The sequence below is a fragment of the Mustela putorius genome, unplaced genomic scaffold, assembly GCF_011764305.1.
Source record: "Mustela putorius furo isolate JIRA1106 unplaced genomic scaffold, ASM1176430v1.1 tig00000129_pilon_pilon_pilon, whole genome shotgun sequence".
Classification (NCBI taxonomy): Eukaryota; Metazoa; Chordata; class Mammalia; order Carnivora; family Mustelidae; genus Mustela; species Mustela putorius.
The window spans coordinates 37,663,822-37,687,671 of NW_025421290.1; the positions used below are offsets into that span (position 1 = coordinate 37,663,822).

General features: G+C 41.8%; 1 protein-coding gene across 21 annotated transcripts in view; it reads right to left on the reverse strand.

The window, feature by feature from the left end:
* TTLL5 (tubulin tyrosine ligase like 5) overlaps positions 1 to 23,850 on the reverse strand; it is a 284,568-nt gene that overhangs the window by 141,798 nt on the left and 118,920 nt on the right. For 17 of the 21 annotated variants that reach the window (XR_006604351.1, XR_006604357.1, XR_006604352.1 and 14 more), the window contains one exon: positions 19,231 to 19,418. Coding sequence is in view for 16 of the 21 variants with exons in the window: in XM_013058395.2 (XP_012913849.2) it covers positions 19,231 to 19,418 (188 nt within the window). In the remaining 5 variants the exon portion in view is untranslated. The remainder of the gene's footprint in view (positions 1 to 19,230; positions 19,419 to 23,850) is intronic. The other 4 variants (XM_013058385.2, XM_013058403.2, XM_013058365.2 and 1 more) reach the window with 1 other exon arrangement.

The window sequence follows — 23,850 nt, forward strand, 5'->3', positions numbered from 1 at the left end:
TTAGAAGCAGCCTCAGAAGCCAACCTTGCCTTATCATCATTTCGGACCTCCTTCTTCTGCTATCAGGGGAGAAGACACACAGGGACTAAAGAAAAGTGGGGAGGGAAGATCCCAGGGCAGGTTATGGCAGGATTCTCTGGCCTGTGGAGTCTTGGAAGAGCCTTGCCTTCTTCCTGCTCCTCAGTGGCAAAAGCAGTCAGACTGTCAGACGATCAAACCGCTCCCTGTAGGACTGACTTCATTCCCGCCCCACACTGAGCCTTCTTCCTTGCTGCTCTGCTCCCTGGCCTTTCAAATTAGACACGAGCTTGCAGCTTATAAAAACAGTAAGTGAGAAAGGGCTTTGTGATAACTAACAGCTTCTCCAATTACTGCCTCCGTTAGTGTGCCAAAACTCTAATAACAGAGGCATATTAATAATTTATAGCGGAACAGCAATAAAATAAACAAAATGTACACACTTCACCATGTTTAGTATCAGCTGTATGGTTTAGAGATTAGTGAATGGGAAGGAAAAGAAGTATCAGATTTGTTGAATCTTCTCTCTTTTGGTAAGGCCACCCCTAATTCAAACATCCTCATTTTCATCATAATAGCTAAGTTATTGAATGTTCACCATGTGCCATGTATTAGATGTCCTTGCATTGTCACGATGTGCGTTTTATCTCATGTAATCCTGAGCAAGCCCCCTGAAGCAGGTTCTACTGCTACCTCCATTTTACAAAAGAGGAAACTAAAATCACATAACTCTAAGGGTAAACAATTGCACAAAAATCACAACCGCACTAAAAATACCTACTAAGTGCAGGGCCAAGATGAGAACAGGAAATGTTTTCCTCCAAGTGCATGTGGTATACTTTTCCCAAATAACATAGTTTAATGTTTGAGCCCTTGCAGTAACGATGGCCAGTACTTAAAAGTGAGGTTTTATATCTCACTCCTTACCCATTACTCATGGAAGCAGACACTGCTATACTCCCTTTCAGAGATGGAGAAACTAAGGCTCAGAGAGTTTATAGTAACTAATTTGCTCAAGGTTACATAATAGTTGCAGAAGTGGTACTCTTGTTTTAAAATCCCACTTTCTAGGGATGTCTGGGTGGCTCAGTCAGTTTAAGCATCTGCCTTTGGCTCAGGTCATGATCTCGAGTTTCTGGGATCGAGCCCCGCATTAGGTTTCTTGCTCAGTGGGGAGCTTACTTTTGCCTGCTGTTCCCCTTGCTTATGCTCTCATTCTATCTCTTTCTCTAACAAATAAATAAAATCTTAAAAAATAAAATAAAATCCGGGACTCCTGGGTGGCTCAGTTAAGTGGCTGTCTTCAGCTCTGGCCATGATCCCTGGGTCCTGGGATCGAGTCCCATAACAGGCTCCCTGCTCAGTGGGGAGCCTACTTCTCCCTCTGCTGCTCCCCTTGCTTGTGCTCACTCACTCACTCTCTCTCTCTCTGACAAATAAAGAAATAAAATCTTAAAAAAATAAAATCCATTTTCCCATTTTAAAACTAGTAGTAAACAGTCCTAGTTATCCTAAATTATCCTTAATTATTAGAAATTTTTCAAAATATAATTAGATACCTCAAATTCTGACAATAGTGATTATACAAGAATTGATTTTACCAAACTATGCCAGCTTTTTCTTCTTTGCCTTAAATTTTATTCCCCATTTGTTAACAACATGCATATTGTTAATATCCTTCACCAGAGCACATGAAAAAACCCACACCCATCCTCAATCAGTTCTGTTTCTTAGCAGGTATAGTAAAAACATGGCATGAACATGAAACTAATTTTAGATTCCTGGTGGGTTTTGTTTTTACATGTAACATCAATTCCTTATTTCATGGATAAACCAAAAAAGGGTAGCTATTGTGATTTCCTTCTACACAAAAGCAAAACATCATTGTTAATTTATTTTGAAAATAGCAAAAGGGACCACTACTTAATGAGAGATTATTATAAAGAATAACAAAGCTATTAAAGCTTCTCATCTTTCTTTCCAAAAAATTCCTGCTAAAAATATAACCTGTCTCTTTAAATAATAACAACTGACCCTCTATTTTAAATATTCTATTCTTACTTCTGTGGTTTTGTCTATGAGACATCCAGGACCTATGCCATCCACCCAGCTCAGTCTTCCTAGGACATACGTTGCTAGTAAATAATCAAACAATTTGGGGCTCACTTAGATATGGCCTCAGAACCTTCTTTACACAGTCCTCTAGACAGCCAATGCTGATCAATCAGAAGTGACAAAGGAGATGAACCTATTTTTCAACCCCTGTTTCTAGAACAGGACAATCCAGTGGAATATATTGTGAAGATGAAAATGTTCTACAGTCTGTATCACCTAATACAGTAGTGATAGCCACATGGTATGAAGGCTTTGAAGCCTCCACCAGATCTGGCTGAATCTTATTTGTACAGACTGATGTCTTGTTAAGAGTTTGGTCCAAGTGAATCATTTCTAGATTAAATGACTTAAGAAAGCATCTGGTTCTTCCTTTCAGTTTCCCAGTTTTTTCCTAGGATGGGCAGAAGGAGTCACTGAACAAAAATGGACCTAAGCATCAACTGGGGCCCTAGAAACACCTGGCATTGACTAGGGAAGATCCAAGAGCAGGGCCGATCTCCCAGCATTGGGCCAGGCCTTAAACTCTACAAGCCAGTTAGGCTTCACATCTGAAGGTCCTCCTTAACAGGACAGGATGATGACGAACATGGTTGTCATCAGGTTGCATCTGCTTCTCTGTCCACCTATATTCCTCCAGGTAAACAAAGTTTCATTAGATGAAGAGAAAGTGGAAAATGGCATATATGTATCAGATTTTCATTAACGATGAACATTTCATGCTAAAGAATTTTAAAGGACAGAATTACAGCACATAAAAACATAGCATCAGTAATGAAAGAGATAGCTCATCATTTTTTGTTAGGAACTTTAGGCTATTAAGGCAGAGGGTGTAGCCATTGGGCCAGGTGGCTTCTCTGGGTCAATAACCAGATTCTACGCTACTAAGGCAAGGCTAGCCAACTCGGGAATTCAGGCCACTGGTCACAATAGTCCGGGAGACGGGTGGGATAGTTTAAAACCCTTTTAATTACTGAAACTACGACACAAATAACATGTCTTGCTGATAATGGATATCAACATCTTTATGTGTGAGAAAGAGTACACATCTATAAGAACTGTTTAAGTCTGTTTGAACCTCTAAAACATTTTAAATTTTTGAGAAAATACAAAACCTCTTAGATTCACTACAGTAACAGCAATTGTAACAACAATGTCGTATTATTAGCACTAATGATAGCTTAATTCAATGAGCACTTAATTTTTGCCAGGCATTGTTTTCTGTGCATGTGTGGGCACGTGCGCACGCATGTGTGTGTGTGTGTATAAACTCATTTGATATTCAAGATAGCTCTGTAGGTAGAATTATTGCCCTCATTTACAGATGGGGAAATTGGGGTTGAGAGGCAAAATAACTTGCCCAAGCACAAATAATTGTTCCATGTCAGCCCCTAGTTTCAATTCCTGGTCACCTTGATTGAAAATCTCCCAACCTTGTAGTTTCTAGGCATTGTGGTACTCCCACTGCCTTGCCCCACTGAGCCTGGTGCTTAAAATTCCATCCATGGACCAGCAGCAACTTTAATCCCTGGGAGCTTGATGGGACAAGCAAGCTCTTAGCCAGTCTCAGCCCCAGGGAAGGAAATCTGCATTTGACAAGATCCACACGTAATTCACATGCAAGTTAATGTCAAGGAAGGACTTGTCATAGGAGATGGTGACAAAGGAAAGAGAATTCAAGGGTTCCCCTGCACAAAGGTCAGGGGATCTTCAAAAACGGGAAGAAATACCTTGATGGGGTGAAGAGTAAGCAAGGGAAAGGAGTAGAGAAGATAATTCCATCAGGAAATTTAAAATTTTACTATTTCTCAATGTTGTCTGGATGTTCAAATGATGACATGAATAATCATTCAGTTTGCCAAGGATGCAAACGTGGATAAAACAGTTTAGAACAAGGTTCAGAAAATCCCGAGTCTACTTGTGATGCTGCCTTGAGAAACAGTGGTCATTAAAAAACAACCAAGACATTGACACATAAAAACAATCAGCTTGGGCGCCTGGGTGGCTCAGTGGGTTAAGGCCTCTGTCTTAGGCTAGGGTTGTGATCCCAGGGTCCTGGGATCGAGCCCTGCATCGGGCTCTCTGCTCACTGGGGACCCTGCTTCCCCCACTCTCTCTCTGCCTGCCTCTCTGCCTATTTGTCACCTCTGTCTGTCAAAGAAATAAAATTTAAAAATCTTAAAAAAAAAAAATCAGCTTGTTGAATATTCTTCCACCCCGGCCTTTCTCAGGCTAGTCAGCTAAGTGAATGACTGCCTGTAGGAAAATCGAGTCACAGGATCCCACCGCTGCCTAAACCTTAGGCAGATGCTTCACCCCTTGCTGTCCTCCTCCTCCTCCTCTGCTACCACTCTCCTGGAGCAGCTTATCCAGAGGTTCCACTCCTGTTCCCTTCTTCATGTCCATTGCCACGGTGACCTCGGTGCATTTTTTTCTTTTAATACCAACTCTGTTTATCTTAGAGCCAGCCTTCCGAATAAGGCAGGTGAGCAAATACCTGAATGTGTGGGGTAAGGACACACTGCCCGCATTCCAGCTAGACAGGTGTTTAAATTACAGCAGGAATAAATACAGGTGATGGATTGAAAAGGGGGTAGGAGAAACACAGAGAGGGAGGCCAATTTCCGGAGGCTGGCCCGCCCAAGTGTTACTGCTTGTTACTGCTGTTGCTAAAAGGAGGGCTGCTGCCAGTGCTATAATTAAAATATGATGGCATTGCCCTGATGGCTTCCCAGAATATACCCACCACCCACCCAGATACATAACCTTTTGGCATCCAAAGAAGATCCAGGGCCAGGCCTAACTAGATCACTGTAGCTATAGTTGGAATGCTCTAGAAATGCTGCACACCTGAATGTGCAAAAGAAGTTCAAACCTCAGAGAGAATCCAATAAAGATCCACTGCATGGCCTAGCATAAGCAAGGCCTCGGGTAAAATCCTAAGGGAACAGGAAGGAGGGTGGGGGGAATCGGGTAACTGGGAAATGGGCCTTAAGGAGGGCATGGGATGTCATGAGCACTGGCTATTATATAAGACTGATGAAGGGGCGCCTGGGTGGCTCAGTGGGTTAAGCCGCTGCCTTCAGCTCGGGTCATGATCTCAGGGTCCTGGGATCGAGCCCCGCATCGGGCTCTCTGCTCAGCAGGGAGCCTGCTTCCCTCTCTCTCTCTCTCTCTGCCTGCCTCTCTGCCTACTTGTGATCTCTGTCTGTCAAATAAATAAATAAAATCTTTAAAAAAAAAAAAAAAAAAGACTGATGAATCACTGACCTCTACCTCTGAAACTAGTAATACACTATGATGTTATTAACTGAATTAAAATAAATTTTCAAAATCCTAAGGGGAAATACAGATTAAAATGTGGCCCCTGCCCTTAAGCCATGAAGGAACTGATAATATAGTAAGTGAGACAAGACACCTAGACAGATAATATTTAAGGCCGCTAGAAAGTGGTAACTGGCCCAATAAAAAGGCAAAGGAAATTCCAAGACCACCTCTGAGCTGTGCCTAAAAGGACAGGTAAGAGGATTACTGGCGGGGGGAGGGCAGGGTGGTCATGGTTTCCTAGAGCAAAAAAGCCTAAGTAAAAATGCAGAGACAGATAAGCAGGAAGAATGTCTGAAAAACAGGAAGCAGTCTAATTTGGCTAAAGCTCAGAACAATAAAAGATAGGAAAAGAAAGAAAAATGGCTGGGGAGATCCTTGAATGCCAGACTAAAAGATTCTGCTCTTGACCTAAGACATAACAGGAAGTTTGCTCAAGGGTTCCGGTAAGAGTAGTGCTATGTCAGAACTGTGGTGTAGGTAGAGAAATCTCGTGCTATTTTCATGGGCTGGGGTGAAAGGGGCTATTAAAGAAAACCAAGATGTGTAGAGAGCCACGGTAGTCAGGCAAAAGGTACCAAGTCTGGGACGCAGGATGTACCACTGCCGGGCTTCTCTCACTTTCCGCCTAAAGCTCAGGAAGAATGCTGGGCCTTGTAGCTGGAGACCTGCTTTGGAAGCAGAGGATAAAAGTTCCTGAGTTTATGTGTTCATTGTTCACGGTCTCTTCTTCCATCAGCCCTCTTTGGGATTTATGTTCCCATGCAGCTGGTAAGCCAAGATGGTGCTGCCCGGCATTTTAAGAAGGGAGGGTCAGAGAGTGGGCCTTAGGGCAAATATACCTTTTCTTAGATTTATCTTTCCATGCCTCTCTTCAACAGAACGGCCTGAGGATCAAGATTAGGGGGTGGGCTTGGGTGGGGAGAGGTCTGACTAGATGGCTTTGGTCTAGGCCTGAGGTCTGAGGCCTGGTGGGCAAAAGAAGACAATGGATCATACACTCTCCAGCCCAAGTCACCAACTAGAAACTCCACTCAGGAGTTTGGAACCAAAAACAGTAATAAGAGGAGGCTATGGCCTGAAGGAGCCTCTCTGGGAGCATCTGCTCCTGAACCTCAAGGCAGTGACTATGGAATCCTGGATTCCAGGCACCGTCCTCCCTAAATCAGTGTTTAATGACCTCATGTGCGGTCACTTCCAGTGCTACCATGGAACCACAAAATCAAACAGATACTTAAGGATGGTGAAGTTTAAGTAGATGTTGACAAGATAACACAGCTTACTGAAAAATAAGATGCCGGCAGCCGGTGTGAGCCCTCAAGCCGCTACCAGATTGATCAGAAAGCAGCATCTGCCTCCGTGTATGCCTGTGATCAGCCCGTTAAGGACAAGACACTCTCCACGTATAGCAGACCACGAATTCTCCATCTCTACAAATGCAGTCCTCCGCTGACTGGGGCTTGTGGGTTATCACGTGACCTTTACCTTTCTTAACATAGTACCAAGGATTATCATTGCTGCTGGGGGAAATCCAACCAGCAACTAACTATGCCAGGAGGCAGGGATTATCCCCAACGTGGAAGTGGAAAGATCAGAAGCTTAATTTGGTATTTTATCATTGGCTCTAAGAAAGTCCTTCAACCCCTTCAGCGCAGTAAGATCCTGAAATCCTGCTGCTACTACCTTGCACTTTACTTCCCAATGTCAAATTTATTTTTTATAAACAATCTCCCTTAGCTAGTAAAGAAGGCTTGTCATTAAACTGTTTCAAAGGCATAGTGGTTGTGGGGCGACTGGGTGGCACGGTCGGCTAAGAGTCTGCCTTCGGCTCAGGTCATGATCTCAGGGTCCTGGGATTGAGCTCCCTGCTCAGCATTGAGTCTGTCTCTCATTACCCCCACCCCCGCCTTCTCCCTTCCTCTCTCATACAATAAAATCTTTAAAAAAAAAAAAAAAAAAAAGAGCATAGTGGTAGAGCTGGAAGAGCTGCATGCCATGATTTGTACTATATTATAACTGCAGGTTTATTTGCCTATCTTGACCCACAAATTACTATATCTCATTCATTGTTGTATCCTCGGAATTTAGCTCAGCAGGCACAAAAGTATTTATATACTAAATGAAGTGGTTCTCATCTAGTCCTAAATACATACCTACACACACACACACACACACACACACACAACCCCCACAGCCTCTAGCTAGCAGCCAGTTTCACTAGTGAGTGGAAAAGTGATTAATGTCACTGGAAGGCCAGAGAGGAAATTAGAGGTTCCAAATGACCTCTTTCTGCAAATACCACAAGGGAGGGACTGCGTTGCAATAATGGGAAATAAAATAATCAGTGATTAGAGGGAGGTAAGTGTTGCTCTTGCTAGTGCCCTGTATAATTTTAGAGACGAGTTTTACCTGGTCTTGAAGCCTTGGGAAAGGTTCTCAAATGCAGGAAATAAGAGCTTTGCATACATTTTTCGTTCCTTGACTGCACAATGTTCTCCTTGGCACTGAAGACTCCATCTGAAATTGGGTTGCATACATTCTCTAGTACTTCTCCAGTGATGAAAATCGTCTACGAAGGATGGATCTGGCATTTCGGGTTTTCCTTTTATCTTGAGTGAAACAGATCTTGAACATCAGTTTCACCAGGCTCTTTGTAAATGTCATGTATCTTATTTATCAAAATGGAGATTGGGAATTCAACATGAAAGACCAAATAACAGCTTAACACGTGAGTCAACTGGTGACACAGCGCTCCCAGTGCAGCTTTCGGGATCTCGTCTCAGCTCAAGTGAGGCCAAGAGATGCAGCATCAAAAGATTATTTCATTAATCCAATGAATATTTATCAACTACTCTGTGGCATTCTTTTCAGCACCAAGCACAGAACCATGAAAAAAATGCACAAAACAAAAATCCTTGCTTTCATTGACATGACACCCTACTCGGGGGATATCACTGAAATATATACAGAATGTGTGAATAAAGGTGATCACTTTTAGCCAAGTTACTGGTATTATTGGCCATATGCTATCTTAAAATTTTCAGAGGTTCTTAACTTGGAGACAAAGGGTTGGGGGATGTCTATGGACCTTTTGAAATTTTGTAAATTTCTAAGTCTGAAGCAAATTTCTAAGTCTAAGCACTTTTTTTTTTCCCCAGAAGAAGAGAGCCTTCATGCAACACTCAAAGGGATCGCTGACTCCGAAAAGGTTAAGAATCACTCAGGATGATATGAAAATCAATTTGTCTAAATCTGCATTTATAATGTCCTCAGAACTACACCAATATCACCTTGAAAATAAATATCTTCGTGCCATTCATATGCAAAGACTGATCAGAATATGGCTAGATCAATAGAACCTGCCCTGGAAACTCTCATTCCCCCTGGCCTTGGGACTTTAAGTGATCTGGAATAGGGAAATGCAGCGGCAAGTCCTTCTGACTGGTTTTAGTGTATGAGCGAGAACCGAAGGCAATCTTTGAAGAGGAAACACCAGTGGACCAAGATCTACTTTCCTCAAGATAAAAGAAAAGGAAAACCAAAAGTGCCTGATCTGCACTTACTACATCATTTTCATCACTAGAGAAATAGTACATATATTCAATCAAGAACATGAAAAAAAAAATCCTTAAACAGCTACCTTTTTAACCATTGTTTCAAGGGCACCTCCTGAGAATGTATAAATCATCAGCCACACCAACCAACATGTTTTAAGACAGTTTCAACTCCTGTATCAGTTCCTGGATGCCAATAAAATGAACCTCAAGAAATCTACACTCTGATCACCAAGAGATGTGAGTTTTAATGTTAACTAAATTTTGAAAGGGGTTAGGAAAAGCTGGGAATCTCTGTAGTTCTAGTACATCAACACCAAGTTCTCTTGTCATGTATCCCCTTTCTGTTGAACATTGTCATTTACATGACACAGATATGCATATCAACATTCAGGGCTCCAAAATCCAGAAAAGAGTTCCGGATGAGGATTTGAGACATTCTTGGGAAACCTCACAAAACAGCCAAATTGCTTGAGAGTGTTTCTAATGTATACATTTGGTTTTTAGGAGTCGATGAGAACTGCCACCACCACAGTAAATCGATCCACTCTTTCTACATCTCTGCAGATTAAGAAGGCTGAGTTTTGCCTGCTCAAAGGATCAATGGCTTTCACCATAAAATAATCTGATGCAGAGTTCACTCAGCAAATACTTGTTCTCTCAACAAATAACTGATAATCTAGACAAAGCCACACACCTCTCAACCTGTTTGGAGTGAGAAGCACTTCTAATCATGAAAACAGCAAGTTCAAGTCCTCGGCTCTCTCTTGCAGGCTCAAGCACCATCTTGGCTGGCACTCTGCTGCCATGTGCAGCTGATGAGAGGTTAGAGCTCTGATTCCCACAGGAGGCGGCGGGAAAACTCTGAGGGGAAGAGCATGGCGCCAGGCAGACTTGGGTTTGAATCATAAGTTCAGTCACTTGCCATTTGTGTGACCTTAGAATTGTCACTTATCCTTCCAGCTTTACCTGTTATAAATAAGTATTTACATCCCAGGACTAAAGAAATCATGGCCATAAAGAGCCTAGCATAGTGCCCGGTGCAGAGCAGACATTCTGTTAACGTTGGCTGTTTTATGATGAAGGGCAGGTGTGGAACTATCAATGAGAAAACAAGGATGAAGAAGAGTTTTACTTTTTTTTTTTTTTAAGCTTTTATTTATTTATTTGACAGAGAGAGAGAGAGATCACAAGTAGGCAGAGTGCTGGGCAGAGAGAGAGGAGGAAGCCCGTTCCCCGCTGAGCAGAGAGCCTGATGCGGGGCTCGATCTCAGGACCCTGAGATCATGACCTGAGCTGAAGGCAGAGGTTTAACCCACTGAGCCACCCAGGCGCCCCCGAAGAAGAGTTTTAAAAAAGGATATAAAAACCAACAAAATGAAGAAGAGAAATTCTTTCCAACTTAGCAAGGCTGTGACAAGTTTCTGCCTAGTGCAGGGGTGCTGTGCTAGGTGACAGATTAGAAGGAAGTGTCATCACACAGATCTAACTCAAAGGGAAAGAGATGCAAAATCACTACGACAGGTTTACTACACAGAGAAACTAATGAGGGGCTATAGGAGCAGGGAGCATGGAAAGATGACTTCTGGCTGGGGCAGCAGCGGGTTCTTCATTCATTTTTTTACTCACAAACGTATTCAGGGCATGCCCTATACCGACGCTGAAAAAAAGTGGTAAAAAATGGGTCCCCATCCTCAACCAAGTCACTTACAGTCCGGTAGAATGAGCACATTTACTGAGTATTACCCACGAGTCAGGGTCTGAGGCGGTGTAGGACACTGCCCCCAAAGCTTTCCGAGGCAGGAGACGGCTCTCCAGACACAGAGTGAGGCATGAAGTGACATGCATCCAAGCGAAGGAGCACCTGCTGGGGAGTGTGCCTTGAGAAAGACACGGCTGCCGACGGACCCACGAGCTGGCCCAGGGCACGGAGAAGCTCCTCAGCCCCTCCTTCCATCCTTGGAATGTGGGAGCCACTTGCCTTTCCTGCTCCCAGATGCCTCTCTAAGGACACGGCTTTGAGATGGTGATGTGTTGAAAACACATGCACAGTACACATGACTGAGCCCAGTTAGGGCCTCTTTTTTTAATTTTTTTTTTTTTTAAAGATTTTATTTATTTGACAGACAGAGATCACAAGCAGGCAGAGAGGCAGGCAGAGGGGGGCGGGGAAGCAGGCTCCCCGCTGAGCAGAGAGTCCAATGCGGGGCTCGATCCCAGGACCCTGGGATCATGACCTGAGCAGAAGGCAGAGGCTTTAACCCACTGAGCTACCCAGGCGCCCCAGTTAGGGCCTCTTTACAAACTTCTAAGATTTGGCAGCAGGCGTGGGGATCCATTCATCTTGCTGCTGCCCAAGACAAGCCTCGTATGTAAGTTCCCTTTGCTGGCACCGGAACTGCCACCTACGAACACTGAGTGGCCTGCCTCTTTCCCTGGTGTCTGCCTACTTTCTGAGTACAGAGGCCAGATTTCAGATTATACCAGGAAAGCTCCCAAGACGGTTGTGAACCAAACAGCATCTATGTTGAGCCTGGATGGATGCATAAAGTCAGACATGGTGACAGGGGAACATTTCCCACGAGAAGGTAGCAAAAACTAAGGCGTGGAAACGAACAAATTCTGAGTGAGTTGCACAAAAACACACGTGATGGGAGAGGACAGACTGGAGAAGTAGCCAGGAGCCAGATTCTAAATAAAGGCTTTGAATAACATTTAATAGCTCAGGCTTCACATTGTGTGTAACAGAAAGCCCCCTTGGGATTCTTGAGCAAAGGAGGTCTTATCACCAGACTTGTGATTCAAAAAGATTCCTTTACAGCAAAGACTACGGTGGACAGGAGACCGTTTCGGAGGTAACTGCAGCTGTCCAGGTGAGATCATGAAGGCCTTAAGCAGGACAGTCGGTGTGAAAATGAAACAGGGAAGATAGATTTGAGACATTATGGAGTCAACATCAACCAGACTTGGCAAATGCCTGGATGCAGAGAGAATGAAGAAGCAAACAGAGACAGTGATAAGTCAAATGCACCATACCTAAGTCCCGAGGAGGACTGCCGTGTTACCAATACTGAGAGAGAAAAGGGAGATGAACAAATAGGTTTTAGATGTCTTCAACATTTTTTTTAAAAAAGATTGTATTTATTTATTTGACAGAGAGACAGTGAGAGAGGGGACACAAGCAGGGGGAGTGGGAAAGGGAGAAGCAGGCTTCCCGCTGAGCAGGGAGCCCAAAGCAGGACTCGATCCTAGGACCCTGGAATCACGATCCAAGCTGAAGGCAGATGCCTAACAACTGAACCACCCAGGCACCCTCTCTTGAATGTTTTTTTGAGAATATTTTCAAAATATGTTTAAAATGCGGTGCATGATCAGGGAAATACAAACCAAAACCACATGAGATACCACCTCACACCAGTCAGAATAGGTAAAATTAACAAGTCAGGAAATGACAGATGTTGGCGAGGATGAGGATAAAGGGGAACCCTTCTACACTGTTGGTGGGAATGCAAGCTGGTGGCAGCCACTCTGGAAAACAGCATGGAGCTTCCTCAAAAAGTTGAAAACAGAGCTACCCTATGACCCAGCAATAGCACCACTGGGTATTTACCCTAAAGATACAAATGTAGTGATCCAAAGGGGCACGTGCACTCCAATGTTTATAGCAGCAATGTCCATAAGAGCCGAACTATGGAAAGAGCCCAGATGTCCACCGACAGATGAATGGATAAAGAAGATACGGTATACATATACAAAGGAATACCATGCAGCTATCAAAACAAATAAAATCTTGCCATTTGCAATGACATGGATGGAACTAGAGGGTATTATGCTGAGCGAAGTAAGTCAATCAGAGAAAGACAATTATCATATGATCTCACTGATATGAGGAATTTGAGAGGCTGGGTGGGGGGCTGCAGGGGGTAGGGAGGGAAAAAATGAAACGAGATGGGATCGGGAGGGAGACAAACCATAAGAGACTCTCAATCTCACGAAACAAACTGAGGGTTGCTGGGGGGTGCGGGGGTAGGGAGAGGGTGGCTGGGTTATGGACACTGGGGAGGGTATGTGCAATGGTGAGTGCTGTGAAGTAAGTAAGCCTGATGATTCACAGACCTGTACCCCTGGGGCAAATAACACATTATATGTTAATAAAAAAATTTAAAAAATACATTGCACGTGTTGTGATGAATACTGGGTGTTATACTTAACTAATGAATCACTGAGTACTACATCAAAAACTGTGTACTATACAGTGGCTAATTTAATATAATAAAATAAATAAGTAAATAAAATTTGGTTTATATAAAAAAATTTAAAAATGCACTGCGTATTTTGGATGCTGATAATATAGTTAGGGGGTGATGTCTGACAGCTGGAAGTCTGGGCTTGGCACTCAGCAAAGAGGTTCACACTAAAGATGCCTGCATGGAAGAAATCCACAGAACAGTGCCAGATGAAGCTATGGGAGGAGAACATGTACCCAAGGGGAAACTGTGTGTTGAAAAAAACCGCTGTGCTGTGCCCTGACTTCAGAGGTACGCTGGGGGAGAGCTCCAAAGAACGGGAAGAAGCAGATGCCCAGGCATCATCCCACTGTCTTTAACTGGGGGAGCCTACCATTGCTGGTTTTACACATTCGAGTCTCTATGCCAGTGGCTTTTAAAAAATGTTGCAAATGGAATCTAGCCTTCAGGGGAAAGAGGAGGATGAGCTCCCACGGGAATCGCTAAAGGGCTGGAGAAGCTAAGAAAAGTTTTCAGGTAGGAGGTGGTTAATAATAGGGCCGAATACTGAGGCAGGAGGAGGATTAAAAACAGGTGACCGAAGTTGGCAATTCCAAGGTCACTGGCAACCTCTGAGGGAGAGCTGGACAACATGGTAAGAGATAAGGCCAGACTGCAAGGGTAACTGTGGAGGGGACAGGGGCAGGGGCACTGGAGCAGGAAGGGCATGCTACTTTAACATTTGGCAGTACAGGGAAGACAAGAACTTGAAGGGGTGGCAGGGTGAAAGAAAGGTTATTTTAGAACAAGAGACCATGGAGTAGGCTAAGAAACTAAGGAACACTGGGGGCTGAAAGCCTGGAGAGAGAGAGAAGAGCTAGCGAATTAGACAGAATCACTCCAGCTGATCCAGGGATCCAGTAGGAGAATTAGTTTCGATATTAAAACTACCCCATTTTACAGAGAAGGAAATCAAGGCACAAGGAGGTTAAGTAACTTCTCCAAAGTCTCATTGACTCAAGAGCTCCTGTTTTTTCCATTTATTCTTTTCTGTTTCTAGAAATGGGAAAAAGTAATATATATGATATAAAGAAGTGTCAGTGTCACTATTTCTACCCGGGAAGAACATAGGACCAAAGAAGCTAGACTTGGAAAACCACCACCAAATCAGAACATAAACACAGAGCAGCTCAAATGCGTCCGGGCATGCTGAAGAGGCAGGAGGAGCGTTCCCAAACACCCAAGCCTGTGATAAACCGGGGGCCATCTGCCTCAGGTCTGGAGAACATGCATCATCATTTCGGAAATTCAGCTCCCTCTCTGCCAATTTCACCTTCAAATTGGAAATTCTGAAAGTAAGATTCACTCAAGGTCCACCTCGGCAGCTTCTGAAGCAGAAAAAATGATTGAGAAATTCGTTCATACGTGAATGCGTGAGAGAAATGAGTAGCTGGCGGAAACCAAACATTCTCCACCTCAGCATATACCCTTCTCTAGAACTGCTCTAGAAAATTACCACGGTGAGGAGCAAAAAATGAGAGAAATTGAATGGTTTTCTTTCCCACTCTCCATCTACATGAAAAATGTGAGAAGCAGAAAGTGTCTCCTCCCTCTTATGTATCTGTCAGCACATTTCCAGGAGGCCTGGCCACATCCCGGGCACTGGCTGGCTGAGGAACAGAGACTGACGCAGCACATTCGTTCGCCTTGGAGCCCTCGCCTGGGTGGTCTGCTGTTATTCCTTTGATTAAACTCCCAGGCTGGAAGAGCTGGAGCTGCTCCTAATGATAGCCGGGTCCTGAAACCTCACACTCGCCCGCACAGCGAGGGCCGGTGCTCCCTCCGAGTGCCTGCCTCCCACTCCTCACCACAGAGCTGGGCTCCTTCGCCACATTCTTCTGCTCACTCACGGCGGCGACCACAGAGGGCGCCGTCTGGGCAGAGTGCGGCAGTGGGAGCGCACACCTCTCCCAGCACTGAGTGAGGCAGAGATAGGGAGACCGAAGCTCTACTCCTGTCAGCGACCACAGCGCTCCCTACCACAGGAGAAAGATGCTTCTAGAACACCCTGCTTTCAGAGATGGACACACTCACTTCCCAAGAACCCCAGCCCCAAAGGTCAGACCGCCTCTCATGTGCCAAGGGGAAGAACTAAATTTGGCCTGCTGTCTGCTCGGGTCTGTAGGGTACTTGCTGAACACGTATGTCTTCTGAGCACTATTTCAGGCGCATGCAGGCCAGCACAAACATTTCTGAAGTGGCTGTTGTGGCTACTTCGTGGGGCAAGGAACGTTTGATGTTCCCCTGTGCTGTAGGCTATAAAGAGAGTTACATCATAACAGAAGTAGTGAAAGTAATCACAAGCTAAATAAGGCTCTGTTCTTGGCCACGAAAATCCATAACAATGTAGCCTCTCATGTAAATTCTGGGTACCTCCAAGTTTTATTATAAAATTTTGGGGCTGTCAGGGTACTTTGCGTCTTTACTTCTGGCTAGCTCACTGCTCCTCAGCATCTTCGCCAGTGAGCGGGAAGGAAACGTGGTGACGCTGCCTCACCCTCCAACCCACCCTCCTCTCCAGCTACCTGAATGATCAAGCTAACAGGCAAAGCCAACCTTGTCTCTGGGCCCCCTTCCTCCATCCCCGTCATCTATGAGATGAAGCTGAGTTCCTTCACAGAGAAAGCTTTCCCTAAATCAGCTTTTGTGTTCTCTTCCAGCTTCCATCCTAGCTGCTCTCTGCTGACTCCCTACCCTCCAATACCACTGATCAGCCTACTGTTTCTCTAGACACATACAGGCTAGCTTTTATTCTGGAACCTGCCCTCACCCTTCTCCTGCCACCCACTTGCCTACCTTCAAGATTCAGTTTCGATATAATCTCTTCCAAGAAGGCTACTCTGGCCTTCTCACTCCCATACACAGGCTGGGATAGGTAGCGTGCCCTTTGATACTTCTGCTATTCCCTAGAAATATCTCTTCCGTGCATATTCCATGCTAGCACTCTGATGTGTTTATGTGGCTGTCACCCTTACCAGATTTTGAGTTATTTCATGCCAAGGACTATGTCTTATATCATCCCCATGGCTTAGTACCAAAGCCTGGAACATTCCTAAGAGCTTAATAAAATGTTTTTGAATGAATAAATTAAAAAACCACACTTGAATTAAAAGTTTTATGAACAATGCCACTAAAAGGTTTAATGAGGTAAGCAGCTGAAATTACAGACAAAAGAAAATGATTTTTCAAAAACGGACCCAAGGATTTCAATTTTTTATACTTATCTTCCAAAACACAAGTAATTAAAAATTCGTGTTCCTTATGTAGTGGTAGGTTTCATAACACCTTACCCAGAAAAGCAATGTAAAGATGCATCAGAGTTCATGGGATATGATGAAAGTGATACTCGGAGGGAAATTCATAGCTTTAAATACAGTGACTGACAAGAGTGACTGAAAGTAAGTATCCCACTTAAGAGACTGGGAGAAAACAAAAGCTAGCAAAAGCAGAAGGAAGGGAATTAGTCAAGACAAAACAAAACAACCAATTAGAAAACATTAAAACAATAGAATGAATAAATTTAACCAGAATGATCTTATCAAAAAAAAAAAAGGAAGCAGGGGAAGAAAACAGGAACCCTACTGGATTTGAAAGGAAGGAAGGGAAAAAGGCATCGGAAAGGAGGAAGGAGGAAGGAAAGAAAACACAAACATGAAATAGGAACTGGAAATAAGGAAATACTCGCAGGTACGAGGGAGTAAAAATGCATTCGAAGTAATTACTGAACACAAAGCTGCTTCTGATGAATCTGCCATGAAGGTTTCACCGCCCAAGCTGAGAGAGAAGGCAGAGCAGCCCCCACTTTGGGTCTGCACCCCCACTAGTAAACACATGGGCCAGAGCCCCTATAAAGCCATTGTAACAGGTTATTATTTGCTAGAAGAAGGATAAAAGAATTTTCCAAATTCCAAATTAAGGAATTACTTGCTCTGAGGGGTAGCACCCAGATAACATGTAATTGAGCTTTTCAATAACCAAGTTCATTTGGGTAACACTATATTTTATCTAAAAACGACTTTTTTGAATCAAATTAGAAATAACTTATTATTGAAAGCCTTTTATGGCGGAAATACCAATATTTTCCAAATATCTGATATTTAGACTTCACAAAGTAGTTTTTGCATACTATCCTCAGGAGGCTACTCCAACAAGAGCAGAGCCTTAGGTTGGAAGTTGAGTGAACTGTCCGAGATCACAGCTGGTCCCACAGCTGGTCCGTGGTGGTGGAAGACAGATCTACAGATGGCTGGTCTAGCTCGCTTTCCCCCACCCAACCCTGCTTATTCCAGTCTCCAGCCCCTCCCTCAGTACTGTCTGGAGCACCAACCACCCTCTTACCAGACTCTAAAAGTTAAGACTGACATCTAATGGTAAGTTCAGATTCCTACGTACAGGAGTCTGATGGACTTTTCAATTCTCTGGCTCTGAAGCTCTTCTTCGACAAGAAAGATGGACTGAAGGAAATGACTTTGAATTAGAATACAATCTCCCTAGTGTCCCAGAGGATCAGAATCTTGTCATTTTGCAAGCTTTGCAGCTTACCAAATGACAGAAGCTGAAAAAATGTAAACACTAATATTGGCTATGTTTTTTACTATGACTGCAAAGAAAATTTCCTAATGTCTTGGTGCTTCTAGCTGCTCATTTATAAACTGGGAACATAGACTCTTGTCAGTGACCCAGCGAAAAACAAGTAGCAGACCACTGGCTCTCTCCCTTCCACACACCCACTTCACATTTCAAAATTCCTTCTTCTTCTACCATCGTCGTAACATTCTAGTACCTTCCTCCTATCACTCTATCTGTAAAATCTATCTCGCCCACCCTCTCAAGTCTCAAAACTGCTCTCATAAGATTCTTTGCTTCCTATTTCAAATCAGGTCTCCTCATCTACTCCCTTCAAATGATTAGGGATTTGAAAAAGAATTTTCATTACAGCCTCACACATTGGGATGAGGCTGAAGTAAAGTTTAAGCTTACCTTTAATTTTGGTTCTACATTTCGTACTGAGAAGCAGGGTACCACCAGGGAGCAGTGTGTTGCCTACTTTTAACATATGCTCGTAGTCATTTTCAGCTTCACTTTTTCCTAGACTTGATTACCATTACAGAGTTGCCACTAATTAAGACTCTGTGGCAGAGATAGAGCAAAATGTAACTGTGGAGTTGAATTATAGTAATTTCTTAGGAGGACTTTGATGCCATTTTGCATTAAGGAAAGGGAAAAGATATGGTTTCTGGTTAAATACCATGAGGACGATCAGCAAGGAAGGCAAAAACAATCCCAAAGTTCTTGTAGAAGTTTCATCTAACTTCATTGTGTTGTAGGCTTGTTATTGCATCTATACTTAAGGTCAACAATGTGGTATCTATTTCCATCCAGCCAGCTTCCTGAATGACCCTGACGGTATCACTTCTTTCAGCCTCAGTTTCCCCCATCTATAAAATGGGGAGAATGACATGTGCTGACTAAAGGTGGACTGAAATATTTTACCAGTCAGTAGCCATAAAACATCCTAAGAGCAAGAGATGAAAGGTGGTATAGTTTAAAAAAAAAAAGGAAAGGAAAAGGTAATGTTCTGGCATTCTGGTAAAAAGATTTCTAAGATGAGAATTCACTGGAAAATTTTACCAAAGAAAGAGGTTATTTTTAAAGATCCTTTAAAAGTCTCTTTGACAGCTGAACATTCAAGTCAGTTTATCCATGAAATGAGTACATCAGAGTTAGGAGCAGACTTAACTTTGGAATACCTGTAATAGAAGCTCATTTTCTTTAAAGATGAAGAGGAACACTCTTTCTTTAGCTCACCCCAACTAATACTCCTTCAACAAGCATCAGCATACAGGAAGTGAGCAAAGGCAGGGAAAGACAGAGTCCCCTGTCCTTAATGCAATCCTTGGAACCAAAGAACTCTTTGGCTCCCCAACCGTCCGTACCTGCTGGGTGAGGAGGCTGATGTGGGTGGACGGGGAATACTGGCGGGCTGCCTGCTTCTCAGCCAGCCGCTGCAGCTCGGCTGTGACCATGCTTGGGTTATACCGTCTGCTGTACAGAGACCCATCTTCTCCCTCTCTTTGTGTTTTGGCCATTCCCGAGTGCGGCTTGTTTGGATGGCATGAGCCTGCTAAAAAAAAAAGAGAGAGAGAGAGAGAGAAAAGTTTTTATCCTCTTAGGAAATAAGTCCTGAAAAACTTAGGGTGAGGACAGAGAAATCTCAGCCAATAGATACTTTACAGAAGCCCAGGGATCTCTGACAACTTGTCACAAGCATTTATCAACATGTTTTCGTTTACCGGGAAAGCTTCATGCACACCAAATTTCATCATATGCAGTGGGAAACAACCACTCCTAGAATTCACTAATTTTGATGAATAAAAAAGCGTAGTTTTAAAACTCAGAATAATTCTTAATATTTCTTGTAATGGGACTATACTAGTCAGTAGTCTATGTCATCCACGGTCAAATAACCCACCTTCTTACCAAGCTCAAAAGGGACAACAGATGAAAGCAAAACAGTGTAATTAGAAAAGCACCAATAATCTGCTATTGATGAAATGACTCATTTTCCTTTCAGACTTAAATGCTCTTCTTCTAACTACAGTATCAGAGTTCTATTATTTTTGAGCACTGAAATTCTGGCAAAAAGAAATTTAATATAAAATCAAGGTTCATATTTTTTCTATGATGAAAGTCACATATCTCACTGGAAAAAAAAATTTAACCTAGTAAACACTGTAACATGTTTTCTTTCTGGCTTAATGCTTATATAACTGTGATCATTGGTATATACAATTTGGTGACACTGCTTTATAGAAATCTGTTAACGGTTTCATGTTTACTTTATTGTGTGATACATAGAAAATTCCATAACAGATGTGTAAGTTATAGAGAATACTATAATGAACCTTCGAACTTACTACTCAACTCAAAAACCATATTACCATTGAATATACATCAACTGTGTGATTCTCTTGAGACATCCCTTACCGCCTATCATTCATTCCCTTCCTTTTAAAAAATACCTTCAGTAATGTATTTGTATGCATGTGTGTGTATGCATAAACAAAATACTAGATAATTTTGCTTGGTGTTAAGCTCTACAAAAGCGGTATCTTATTGTAGCAATTTCCTGAGATACGCTCTTGTCATTCAATAACATACTTTCAAGATTCATCCTTGCGAAGCATAGCTTAAAATGCATTAATTAACCTGGGGTTTGGTGTTCCATTTTGCAAGTACACTACCACTTATTCTTCTCTTCCCCCATCCGTGGGCGTGTTGGTATTATAAACAGTGTAGCGGTGAACACTCTTAAATACATCTCACGGTGAGTGTGTGAAAGAACGTCTCTTGTATGGGTGCCGAAGTGCCGAAGAATGGGACTGTTGAATCACAGAGTACATAAATCTGTAAATTTATGTGATAATACCAAAGTGGCATTTTTTTACACTCCCATAAGCAAAATATGAGAGTTCCTGCTGATCCACATCCCTTCCAACACTTAGTGTTGTCAAGTATCTTAATTCTTCCCACTTCTAAGGGGGTAAAAATCTCCTTGTAGTCTCCTTTTACATTCACAGATTGATCATGATGCTAAGCGTGTGTTATCTCTTTTCTGATACCACTGATCATTTTTCTATTGGGTTATCTTTTTCTTACTGATTTATGGAAGTTTTGCTTATGTTTTCACTTGCTTCATACCCTGTAATCTTAAAGATAATCTTACTTTATCCTAGAAGTTTTTATTAAAGATTTATTTATTTTAGAGAGAAGGAGAGTGAGTGCATGCATGTACGCAGGCGCCTAAGTGCGGGGAGTTGGGGAGGGAGAGAATCTCCCAGAGACTCTCTGCTGAACTCGTAGCCCGATACAGGGCTCAATCTCATGACCCTGAGAACACGACCTGAGCCTAAATCAAGAGTCAGATGCTTAACCGACTGAGCCAACCAGGTGCTCCTATTTTATTACAGAAGTTTTAAGTTTTGCATCTAAAGTTAATTTTATACATAGTGTAAGTCAGTGACCTGATTTCATTTTTTCCTCTGTGTTATTAACTAATCATCCCAGTACCATGCATTGAGAAACCCCTCCTTTTCCATTATACACAATGCCATCTTGGATAGGTATCAAACACAGGATATGTATCTGTGTGTCTCTAACTTCCTGCTCTTTTCTATTGGTCCATTTGTCTATAACTACACTCTCTTAGTTATCATATCTTTTTTGTTTTTTTCTTTTTCATTTATTCATTTGAAACAGATACAGACACAGAGAGAGAAAGACCACAAGCAGGGGGAGAGGCAGAAGGAGAGGGAGAAGCAGACTCCCTACTGAGCTGGGAGCCAGATGTGCGGCTCCATCACGGGACCTGGAGATTATGACCTGAGCTGAAGGTAGATGCTTAACCATATGAGCCACCCAGGTGGCCCATTAGTTATCACATCTTTACGTAAGTCATAATAAGGTGTTCCTCCACCTTATTTTTGTTCTTTCATAGGTTCTCACTATTGGACATTTAGAATAAGCTTATCAAGTGTAACAACAGACCTGTTGAGGTTCTGGTTGGAATTGTATTGAATCTAGGAATCAATCTGATGAGAACTGAAACAGGACACTGTCTCTTTCCATCCATGCACATTAGGCTATTTAATCTATTTTATTTAGGTTTTCTCTAATGTCCCTCAAAAAGCCATATAAAATTTCCTTCCATTCCTAAATTTATCCCTAAATTATATTCCTAAATTTATTGTTTCCTTGGTGGTGACTCTTACACAACAATGTGAATGTACTTAATGCCACTGAACTGTAAACTTATAAACATAACAAAAAAAATTAAGTATACTTAAAAAAGAAATATTAAAAAACTTAGAAGTAGTTAAAATGGTAAATTTTATATAAATTTAACCACACTACAAAAAAATTGCTTTCTAAATCTTTGTTGCTAATATACTATACAGTTGCTAATATAACTTGTTGCTAATATAACTTGTTGCTAATATAATATACAGAAATAGCTACTGATTTTTAATATTGATCTCGTGGCCATCTATACTGCTAAGATAATTACTTCTAAAATGTATCTGCAGATTGCTTTCAGTTTTCTATGCAGACAATGTATTTTCTGCAAATAAGCAAATTTTATTTCCTCTTTTTTGATCCTTATGCTTTTAATTTCTTTGGTCTTACTATGCTGGTTCTGGTAAAACATTAAATAGAAGCAATATTAGTGGGCATCTTTTTATGGCTCTTAATGTTAATTCTTTCAACATTTACCAACTTATACTGATACCTCTTGTAGGATTTTGGCAGATAGCTTTTTTCAGCTTAAGAGGGCTCCCTTCTCTTCCTAGTATGCTGAGAGCTTTATCATGAATGAGTGTGGAATTTTATCAAATTCTTTTCTGCACCTACGAAGATGAATATGGTTCTTCTCCTTTCGTTTGCTGATGTGACAAATGTCAGTTATACATTTTCTAATGTTAAGCCCCTCCTGTGTTCCTTGGATAAAGTTGTTTACAGTGTCCTATCTCTTTCATATGTTGCTAGATTTAGTTGGCTTATATATTGATATATATATTAATTAGAATTTTTGCATTTGTGTGCATAAATGTAGCTGGTCTGTAATTTCCCCAATACTATACTCAACTGGTTTTGTTATTAAGATAAAACTAGGCATTCAAAAAGAGATAAATACTGTTTCTCTTCCCATTCTCGAGAAGAGTTTAAGATTGGAATTATCTGCCCCTCGAAAGACAGTTAGAACTTCCTTATAAAATTATCTGGGCCTCAAATTCTGTGAGATTTTTAACTACTGTTTCAATTATCTTAATATTTACAGGACTGTTGAGGCTTTCATCTTCTTGAGTCAATTTTATGTACGTTATACTTTTCTATTTGTCTGTTTTATAAGTTTTCAGTTTTATTGGAATAAAACAGTTAAGAATTCTTTTGTCACCTACACAATATTTGCATGTTCTACAGCTTTTCCAACCCTTGTACTATTTCTCCAGGTCTGCTCTCTTTTCTTGATCAGTCTTACCAGAGGTTTGTCCATCTTATTAGGGTTTTCAAAGAACTCCCGGCTTCGATATTCTCTAGTGTACTTTATTTCTGAATTCTCTGATTTTTTTTTGCCCTATCTTTATTATTTCTTTTTCTTCATTTAGATTTATGATGTTTTGTTTTTATAATGTCTGAAATTAAATACTTAGAAATTAATCTTCAGCCTCTTTTACTTACAAATAAAGTTTTTAAGGCAGTCAATTTCCCTCCTCATACTGCCTTTCATAGCACTCCATACACTCAGATGCACAGTTTTCTCATTATCATTCAGTTCTAATACTTTTACATTTATTTCCATTATGATTTCTTCCTTGATGCTTTTTATGTTTTTATTTTTCAGGTTTTAATTTAAATTCCAGTTAGTTAATATATATTTTAATGATAGTTTCAGGTATAAAAATAGTGATTCAAACCTCCATTCAACACCCAGTGTTTGACTCTTTTTAATCCAGAAATTCATGAGGATTTGTTATACACTATAACTTGTTGTTATT